At 36.8% G+C, this 10,524-nt stretch overlaps 1 protein-coding gene across 1 annotated transcript; it reads left to right on the top strand.

Annotated features, from left to right (window-relative positions):
• Nucleotides 1-2,273: 2,273 nt before the first annotated feature.
• NPFFR2 (neuropeptide FF receptor 2) lies at nucleotides 2,274-9,272 on the top strand. The gene is made up of 3 exons (XM_069457866.1): nucleotides 2,274-2,637; nucleotides 4,207-4,306; nucleotides 7,953-9,272. The coding sequence occupies exons 1-3, from the start codon at nucleotides 2,310-2,312 to the stop codon at nucleotides 8,785-8,787; spliced, it is 1,263 nt and encodes a 420-aa protein (XP_069313967.1). The 5' UTR covers nucleotides 2,274-2,309; the 3' UTR covers nucleotides 8,788-9,272.
• The last annotated feature ends 1,252 nt before the right edge of the window (nucleotides 9,273-10,524 follow it).

Genomic DNA, 10,524 nt, shown 5'->3' with positions numbered 1-10,524 from the left:
GAAAAGACAAACCACAGGGTGGAAGAAAATATTTTTAAACCCCACATCTGGTACATGACTTGTATCCAGATATATCAAAATATCTCAAAATTCAATGTAAGAAAACAACTCAGAACAGTACTTATAGCCAGATTAGCACTGCAGCACATGTCCCCTATGCCCAGCAATCCTGTGGATGGGTGCAGTGAGAGCCAGATAGAGAAATATCCTGTATGATTGTCAGATTTCACTTGGTGGGTGAGAAAAGCAGACAAAAAAAGATTTTTTTCGTGCTTATAAAAAGAAAAGAAACCAATTTGCCTTCTTTCCTTCTGAGAGAGGCTCCTTAGAGATGTAATGGAAGCAATGCATACTCTAGTTCTTTGTTATATAAATTATTTTTTCGAGAAAGCAAGTATGTCCAGCATCTCCAGCTTTCACAACCTAGAGATGTCTTCGAGGTTCTCATATTTATTTCTTTTGAAATATAAACACTTATGAAGATAATACTAAAGTCTTCCCGGAAGTATCTGGGTTATTTAGTCATCTAAATGCTGATCTCAGGATGTAACTGTCTACCTCTTGGGGAGGTACTAGATGGTTTGTTAGCCTTCTGAGTGGGAGACATTAACTCCATTATCAAGGAAACAAATGACTATAGATCTAATCTACATGTCTCTAGGAGAAGTAAAGTAAAAATTCCCTATCTACATGTATATTTCATGGCCCTACAGCTTCTTTATAGGAATAAATCCAGGGAGGATTTATTTTCCCACAGTTAACGTTATGCTAAAACGAGAATCTTTGTGCCTTAATTTCACCTGAGGTCCAAAGATAGAACACACCAATGTGTTCTAGTGTCAACTTTATTAAACTGGGAACTGTTTCCTAGAATCTCCTTAGCCTGTGTACTTCTAGCTTAGAGTTCGATAACAGAGGAAAGCCCATAATACAAGGTTAAAAGGAAACAGAAGGACCTAAGCCTGAGAGGCAGTGATAAACAGCTGCAGAGCTACTAAGCTTTTCCTCACTTTCTTCTGTTCCACATCAAGCTCTTCTTCCCAATTGCTGACCCTGAGGACCAACGGTGGTCCCAAGCCTGCCACCAGAGGCAGACCAACACAGGTAGTAGCCACACCAAGACATCTTTCCATAGACCTTTCCACAACTTCCCTATGCAGTCCCTGTAAGGAAGCTAAACTTGCTTGCCTTCCCAGATGTCACCACCAGTTCTGAGTTGTCCTCTGCTCCAGTGCTTCAGGATGGCTGCCTAGTGACTTTTCCTGTGGTCCTCCAACACTCCCCACCAGGAGTTCACTTCTCCAGCAACTCCCACTCTTGCGTAAAGCAGGGATGAATGAAGGATGTACAGCCCCGCTGCCTGTTTTTTAAAATAAACTATTGGAACACAACTATTCCCATCTGTTTATGTATTGTTTATGGCTGCTTTCTGCACAGTTGAGTAGTTGTGACAGAGACCTCTGGGCCTGTAGAGCCCAGAATACCTACCACCTGGCTCTTTACAGAAAAGGTGTTGACTGCCAGTGTCTAGTATAATTCCTGTAATAAATTCCATATCCCATTATAGTTCTTCCTTCCTTACCCTTCACTGATGTATCACCTAAACAGGACATATAAAGGAGATGGCTAAAAATTGATTTAGTAATTCTTAGTTCACCTACAACTACCCAACTCTAAAAAAATTCTAGCAAGGTTAAGAGTGCTGTGAACAATTGAAGAGGGAATTTTGTTGAAAAAAATTTTTTTGAAGGGCAAGCAGGCTAGCCCTGTTTTAAGAAACTCACAATATGGTGGCTCTTATCTGCATATGGAGGTGTGTAAAAGGAATATTTAATTAACTGAATCAAAGCAGAGTAGGGCAAATCCAAGAAGCTTATTTTCTACGGGAGTTTCGAAGATGTGGACACCTCATCTTGTTGAGATTATCAGGAAAGCCAGAGGCATATAAATTGGCCTTAAAATAATAAGTGGCTCTTGACAGATGATGATGCCTGAAGGCAGAGGAAGAAGAATTTTGGAAGGTAACGGAAATATTACAAATGGATAGCAGGTATGCCCAAAGAAGTGAAACATTGAGTGTTTTAGGAAATAAAATGTAATAATAATTGTTACTTATGACACAAAGTGGCATTCGAGTACCTTATTTATAAACTCAGTTCTTTGCAAAACTTATGGATGATTATAGAAGGCCCATTAAAATTCCATGACATTTTAAAGTCATGTCTCTCTTAAACTCAGACACAGAACTTACATTCTACTGGTTTCTAATTATGCCTCTCTTTTCTGCCTCTCCTTTGTCAAGGTCCACCATGAATGAGAAATGGGACTCAAACTCTTCAGAAAACTGGCTTCCCATCTGGAGTGTCAATGACACAAAGCATCATCTGTACTCAGAAATTAATGTTACCTATGTGAACTACTATCTGCACCAGCCCCAAGTGGCAGCGATCTTCATTATTTCCTACTTACTGATCTTCTTCTTGTGCATAGTGGGAAATACCGTGGTTTGCTTTATTGTAATGAGGAACAAACATATGCACACAGTCACTAATCTCTTCATTTTAAACCTGGCCGTCAGTGATTTACTAGTGGGCATATTCTGCATGCCTATAACACTGCTGGACAATATCATAGCAGGTATGTTGAGTGGTGTGCAGTGCAAAGATGATATAAAAACTGTCTCTCTCATATCCCTCTTGAATAGGTCACTTTCCCCAGAAGGAAATTCTCTGTTGGCTGCTGCCTTCCAGAGCTGAGTGGGTCCCTGGGCCAGTGGTATTGCCATGCAGTGGGACACTTTTACTTAGTCCTTCTGTGTCATGGTGGCACCCATTACTCCTGCATCTGTGGGTTAATGTTCTCAGAGTCTGGAGTATCTTGTGGTTCCTCCTCCTCAAGAGAGTAAACCTCCATTTGTCTGTCAGCATGGAGGAAATGCCAGTGGTATCTCGTTGGTTTATACATAATTCCCACCAATCATGTTGTTTTCTCAACTTCACATTCAGTAGTATCTGTCACCTCAACTTCTATGGATTTATGCTCTTTTGTCCTGCCCTGTCCTCCAATTTCATTGGAATTGGGTGAGTGAGATAAGATAAAACATATGCTTATTCTTCCAAGTTCCACCAAGGGCTACACACACTCTTGTACTTTTGTTGAAAATAATACTATCACAACTTAATGTAATAAATTTTAGGACTAGGGAGATATATTTTCTTTTGGTTTTTATTCAGTAGAGTCAGCCAAGCACTTATTTTAAGATGGTTTAGTTAGGTAAATTTTTTTAGATATACATGGATTAGTTTATTTGAAATTTTTTAAATTACTAAGAATATTTTGTTTTGGGAAAATAAATTACAGGATTTTTTTTAAAAGATAAATTTTAAAAGTCCAAGAAATCTGTAGTATTTATCTTTTGGAAACTAGAATGTTTGCTAGAAAAAGAATATTGTTACTTTCCCGTAATAGCAGAAGAGGGTTTAGAATATCGAACTGGCGTAATAATTTCACTATTTTATAAAATTTCTAGCAGCTGAGGTTCAGCTAGAAAGTAATTCAAAATTTGACCACTTTTTGGAAATTAGAATATGAAATGAATGTACTCCATTTGACAATTTACCTCAGAGAAACTTTTGTTCATGCAAAGTATTCTTTATTCTGGAAGCACTCTGAGGTAAATTGTCTCATTACATCATGTATTAATAAATATAGTTTATTTATTCTGTATGTAACTCCTGATTCTTCATAATTTATGGAGTATATTTTCAAATTAGAAAACCAACATTCTGACTGTCTATTCTTTTAAAGGCATTATTGTATAAGGGTTAATGTTTGGACTCTGGAACCCTACTACTCAGGTTCAAATCCTTAATATGCTGCTAACTAGCTGTGGCAAGGTGTGTGATATTTATATATTGTGAGGAGAATAATAAAGACTTCAAAGCTTGTTGTGAGGATTAGATATGTTAATAGATATAGACCACTTATAGTGCCTAGAATGTCGTAGCTACCATATAAACATTATTATTAGCTATATTAAAAACATAGCTCTGGAGATATTAATGAAAATGCTGAAAAACATTATTCTATGGCTATCATTCAGAAAACAGTTACATTGGTCTTGATTTTGCACCTTTCTGTTTATATTTTTAGTGAGATTAAAATAAAATCTTGCTCTTTTAAAAGACTGTTCCATTTCCCTTTCAGGATGGCCATTTGGAAATACAATGTGCAAGATCAGTGGATTGGTCCAGGGAATATCGGTCGCAGCTTCAGTGTTTACTTTAGTTGCAATAGCTGTGGATAGGTAAGTCAGTATCATATTCTGAATCCAGAAAAATGGACATGTCTGCAACTAATCCACCAGAGAAATCTATAATCTACTAAATTTGAGCATATCTTCCCCAAATTAATGTTAATAATATCTACCTCTTTAAGAGCAAAGTGTATACCTACTAAAGGTTGAGTAATAAGCAAATAAAACTTTTGAATTTTCCATTTTTAAAATTAAATAATGAGGGATGGCACAATTTTACTATTTTTCATACAAGAATCTAGAATTTTCTAATGATGGAAATACAAGTATGCTGAAATAAATCTTAAATTTTATCCAGATTTTGTGATTGCAAATCATTCATCCATTCATTTGTTTACACACTTTCTTGAGAGTTTACAAAAGATGTGCCAGGTACTGGGCTGGATTGTGTAGCATCTAAAATAAATTAGACAAACTGCTGCCTTAGAAAGCCTACAGTCTGGTGGAGTAGACAGATTCATTAACAAATATTTACAAATAATGCTTCTATATGCTTGAAAAATTTTAAATGAGATTAATCAATAAATGAGTGTAAGAATATTTTTATTCTTTGCATGGAGTCTGTTGCTTTGATTTTCAGAGGGATATTATATTTTAAATTGTGTTTTAAATATTTTTAATTTGTATCAAGGTGGTAATTTTAGTTTTACTAATGTTATTTTTAATTGTTCAGAGGTGGCACCAGAAAATAGAATAATATTGAATTGTCTTTTTAAAATAAATGTTCATTTTAAAATATTGATAATTACAGCAAATAAAATGTATAGATAACCATATAGCTATATCTTTCCTTCAAAAAAAAAAAAAAAAGTTCCGGATTTGAAACTATCCTATAGGCAATGAAAGCATAGTAAACTTGATAAAAATGTTTCTCTTATATTATCTTATGGTTAAAGGCAAAAGCCTTTAGTTTTAATTCAATTGTTGGTATAAATGGTTTATCATGGAAATTTGAAAGGAAGTAAACAAGTGTGCTTTTCCTTATGGTTGAAATATTTTAAAAAGAAAGATCAGTAAATAAATGTAAGAATTATTTATTTCTTTCACTGCATAACAATCAGTCTTGCACTATTAAATTTAAATCTTATAATCAGCTTTTTGAGTTTCACAACTATATATTTCAGTGTTTGTTTAGTTTTATGAGTTTTACTGAAATAAGGACAGGTCTGGGTCTTTTTCTATTATAACTCCATATTAATGAGGAAGATTCTGTACTAAGCAATTGTTTGGAACTGGATATGTACAAGATATTTTAATGCTTTCTGTGCAAAAGAAATATCTTTGAATATACCATGGAAGTCTTGGAGTCTTAATCTTAGCTATTGGAGGGAAAGGGGGAAATCATTAACTTGCCTAAGAGCATTTGTAAAGAGTAATCACTCTTAGAATAGTATAGTACAGGTAATACTATAATTCAAAAGGCTTGAAATACCATCTACATGCCAATGACTCCTCTTATTAGTCAGTGTTCTCCAGAGAAACAGAATCAATGGCAATAGGATATAATTATAGATATCGGTACACACAAAGAGAGAGAGAAATGTTTATTATGAGAAATTGCCTCTCATTATTGTAAAGGCTGAGAAGTGCCAATGATATGCTGTCTGCAAATTGGAGACCCAGAAAAGCCTGTGTTGTAATTTAGTCCAAATCTAGAAGCCTGAGACCTAGGAGAGCCAATGGAGTAAACATCAGTCCAAGGGTAGAAGAAAATGAAATGAAATGTACCAGCTCAAGTGTTGAGTCAGTAAAAAAAAAAAAAAAAAAAAAAAAGAGGGAAAACTTCTTATTCCTCCACCTCTTGTTCTATTCAGGTGCTCAAAAAATTGGATGATGCCCACCCACAGTGGGGAGGACAATCTACTTTATTTAGTCCACTTATTCAAATGCTAATCTCATTCAGAAACACCTTCATAAGGACACTCAGAAGTAACATTTAACCTGGGCACCCCTTGGCCAACTCAAGTTGACCCATAAAATCAACCATCACACTCCCATAGCAAATGCTCTTGGTGCCCTGCCCATATCTCTTGTCTCACATCCATCTGCTAGTATCTTTATCTCTGTATCTTCCATCGAAATTGTGGAAAGCCTCTCTGTTCTTGAGCAGAACAGGGCAGAAGTACCAGAGAATTAATACCCACCGAATGTTTATAGTGGCACAATTCACAATTGCAAACATGTGGAAACAACCCAAGTACCCATCAATACATGAGTGGATTAATAAAATGTGGTATGTGTATGTATACCACAGAGTACTATTCAGCCATAAAAAATGGTGAACTAATGCCTCTTGTATTAACCTGGATGGAAGACCATTCTTCTAAGTGAAGTATCACAAGAATGGGAAAACAAAAACCACATGTACTCACCATTAAATTGGAACTAAGTGATCAGCATTTACATGCGGATATGTAAATAACGCTCATCAGAAATCAAGCAGGCAGGAGGAGGGAGGAGAGGATGGGTAAATTCACACCTAACAGGTACAATAACTTTGACTCAAATTGTACAAAAGCAAGTTATGTAACCAAAACCTTTGTACCCCATAATATTCTGAAATTAAATTAAAAAAATAAAAATAAATAAAACTCAAGAACTCTCAGAAGCAAGAAAAATAAATAATTCCAAGCCACTTCCCTCATTTATTAAAAAAAAAGGTGTAAAAATGGTGCATGTAGCTATAGGTGGTCATTTTCTGTGCTCGATGACATACCTCCCAATTTTCTCTGTGAAAGAGAAATTAGGTATTTTGGTTAAAGATGAGTATTGAAGCTATCCTAGGAGCAATGGTGTCAGAAAAAGAGTAAATGTGTATGCAATGTAATAGGATGCATTTTTATTTATCAATGGGAGAAGATCGTAATTTTGTCTTAAAGCAGAGTCTGTTTATCCAGAAAGTTAAAGAGGGTAGTGAAAGAAAAATTTGTATGGGCAGATAAAGTTTAGATTTGTATAAAATAATTCAAGCTTCTTGGATCCTGGAAGATGGCTCCTAGGAGGAAGCATTCCAGAAAGACAAGCCCCCATGTGCATGATGCTTCCTACTGTGCTATTGGCCAAAGCAAGTTACATGGCAAACACACACATAACGAGTAGGGGATCGCACAAGAGCACGAGGGAGAAAGGGTTCATTGATTGCTATTAACAGTCTCCCACAGCCTAACAGCGCTAGCAGTCTGCTGAGCACGCTGTAGAGGTTAAAAGTGTGAGGTCTGGAACCAAACTACTTGTGTTAAAATCCTATATAATTATGGGCAAGTTTTTCACCTTTTCTAAGTCTGTTTTCCCATCTTTTAAATAGGGAGGCTTAACGTGACAGTCCATGCAGACCCATGGAATAGACTGTGGAACAGAGTTGTAAATGTTTACGTTTAATATGTGCTAGTTACTATTATCACTTTTTTATTATTACTCGTGTCTGATATACTCCATTTATTCAAATTTTCAGTTAAAATTTACCTCATAGATCAATTGCAGAAAATGCCAGTGCACACCTCTCTACTACAAATGGTAACTTTCCCTATTTTTGAGGGAACTATGGGCGGGAGGCTTGCCATTACTTAAATAAACTGGATTCGTGCCTTGGTCAGAAGTTAGGAGGCAGCGCCTCATTAACATTCACCTTTCATTGCAGGTTCCGGTGTGTCGTCTACCCTTTTAAATCGAAGCTCACTATCAAGACAGCACTTGTCATTATCGTGATCATCTGGGTCTTGGCCGTCACCATTATGTCTCCATCTGCAGTAATGTTACATGTGCAAGAAGAAAAATATTACCGAGTGAGACTCAACTCCCTGAATAAAACCAGCCCAGTCTACTGGTGTCGGGAAGACTGGCCAAATCAGGAAATGAGGAGGATCTACACCACCGTGCTGTTCGCCAACATCTACCTGGCTCCCCTGTCCCTCATTGTGGTTATGTACGGAAGGATTGGGGTTTCACTCTTCAGGACTGCGGTGCCCCACACGGGCAAGCAGAGCCAAGAACAGTGGCATGTGGTGTCCAGGAGGAAGCAGAGAGTGGTGAAGATGCTCCTGATCGTGGCCCTGCTCTTCATCCTCTCCTGGCTGCCCCTGTGGACTCTGATGATGCTCTCGGACTATGCCGACCTTTCTCCAAATGAGCTGCGGGTCATCAACATCTACGTCTACCCTTTCGCACACTGGCTGGCCTTTGGCAACAGCAGCGTCAACCCCATCATCTACGGTTTCTTCAATGAGAATTTCCGCCGTGGTTTCCAAGATGCTTTCCAGCTCCAGCTCTGCCAAAAAAAGGCAAAGCCCAGGGAAGCCTATGCCCTAAAAGCTAAGAACAGTGCGGTCATAAGCTCATCTACTCAGCATGCCCAGGAACCTACATTTCAAAACCCACATAGGGAAAACCTGCTTTATAGGAAAAGTGGTGAAAAACCCAGCCAGGAATTAGTGATGGAAGAATTGAGAGAAGCTACCAATAGCAGTGAGATTTAACAAAAGCTAGTGTGATAGTCCTAATTCTACTATGTGTTATATATTTAAATACTGTTGCTTTTTTGGTTTTGGATTTCAATTATTTCTGAAAATGTTCCAAAGAAAACATTTACAGAAAGCTCTCTCTGCCCCCCCCAAAGTAAACTAAAATGGTCTTATGATCATAACCAATCTTATGGTTTATATAAAATGTGTACAGTGACTCATACATATTTGCCTGAATAAATACATCTCTAGCGAACAGTTTGCAAAGCCTAACCTTTCCCAATGTAAACATTTGCATATGACTCAAATCAAGCACGTGTGTATGTGTGTGTATTTTCCCCCCAGCAAATGGTGATAGATGAGCAGTGCTTAGCATGTAACTACGTTTTATCAATTCTCTCTTTTATTTTGGATTTGAAATTTTAGACTACAGAGTTATTAATCTGCTTGTGTTTTTAAAATGTACTTACTTTTTAGAGAAATGTACTGGATCACATGAAGTTCTTTGCTACTGCTTTTCTCATCTCCACTGATGTATGTGGGTTAATTTAGAAGAAGCAAGATATTTATTGTAGGTCCATGGGGACGTATGTCACAGGTGACCTCAGCTTCTCTGTGTCAGAACTGCAGTAGCAAAAAAAAGGACACATTTCTTTGTATTTAAAAGTTGATTTTTTTAAAGAGTACCAAGTTAGGAACATCATAATATCATTCCATAGGCGATATTGTTGGCTTTTTAATATTTTTTTAAATGAAGTTTATGCCCTAGTTGAACCCATATTTGTTACAGAACTGATTCAGGACCCCAGTTTGACCCTTTTTCTAACAGAATCTCTGACAGAGAGAAGCAAATCCTTTAATAATGCAGCAGTTAGCAGGGGAACAGCACCTTTCTTTTGAAGTGTTTAATCAGAGTTGTTTAACAATCATCATATGACTCCCATAAAGTATAGAGAGAGCAAGAGCAATTATTCCAAATTTCCTACTGGGCTCAACATTTAAATCCAGCACCCTGGGTTTGGTGAATTAGTACTATTGTTAAAAAAAGAATTGAGAGCCCCTGGATTCATGATAAAGGTTGTAAATGCTAGCTTTCACTCTAGGGTGGGATAAGTCCCTAGAAAATTGGGAATTATACCAAAATAGTTTGGGCAAATAAATATAAATCTCTGGGTGTGAAACTATCATATTTTCCAGTCATTTATGTGGTTTCAGGTAAATGCTTTTGCTATTGTTTAGATGTGCTTTGTCCCTGTTCTGTAAATTGAAACAACAAAGGTAAAAGATAAAGAAGGCTAAAATGTCTTTAAAATTTGCATGGCCACTAAGAATTTTGATTCTAGAATCAGATAGGATTCAACATCTACTAGCTTGCTGCTTTGGACAAATACATTTTCTGTTCCTAAATTTTCTCATCTGTAGAGTGGGAATAACCATCGTTCCTTCCTCTTGATTTGCTGTGAGTATTAAATGATGGGGGAGAGGTTGTAAAATGAAAAGCAGAGTAACTATCACTTAGTAAGGGCTAAATGGCGTTTGCTGTTTTAATTACACCTAGAAGCTTTAATAGGAATAGTGGTTATTTTTTAATTTTTTTTAAATTTCAGAATATTTATAAAAGTCTCAATACTATGCTAGGTGATGACCTTCACAAGAGCACCCAGAGGTATGCACTATGCCCATTGATAGAAAAGGGTACCAAGTCTCAGAAAAGTTGGTTTACCCAAGTCATGAAGCTTGAAAGTGGTAAAA

Source organism: Eulemur rufifrons, chromosome 24 (assembly GCF_041146395.1).
Source record: "Eulemur rufifrons isolate Redbay chromosome 24, OSU_ERuf_1, whole genome shotgun sequence".
Taxonomy (NCBI): Eukaryota; Metazoa; Chordata; class Mammalia; order Primates; family Lemuridae; genus Eulemur; species Eulemur rufifrons.
The sequence above is the reverse complement of the archived record's forward strand: the minus strand, read 5'-3'. Positions and strand labels throughout refer to the sequence as shown.

Excerpts from the sequence above, each read along its gene's own strand:
- NPFFR2 (XM_069457866.1), top strand. The coding sequence starts at position 2,310 with ATGAATGAGAAATGGGACTCAAACTCTTCAGAAAACTGGCTTCCCATC. Across the intron at positions 2,638-4,206 it reads GCTGGACAATATCATAGCAG|GATGGCCATTTGGAAATACA; the intron begins GTATGTTGAGTG and ends TTTCCCTTTCAG. Across the intron at positions 4,307-7,952 it reads GTTGCAATAGCTGTGGATAG|GTTCCGGTGTGTCGTCTACC; the intron begins GTAAGTCAGTAT and ends CTTTCATTGCAG.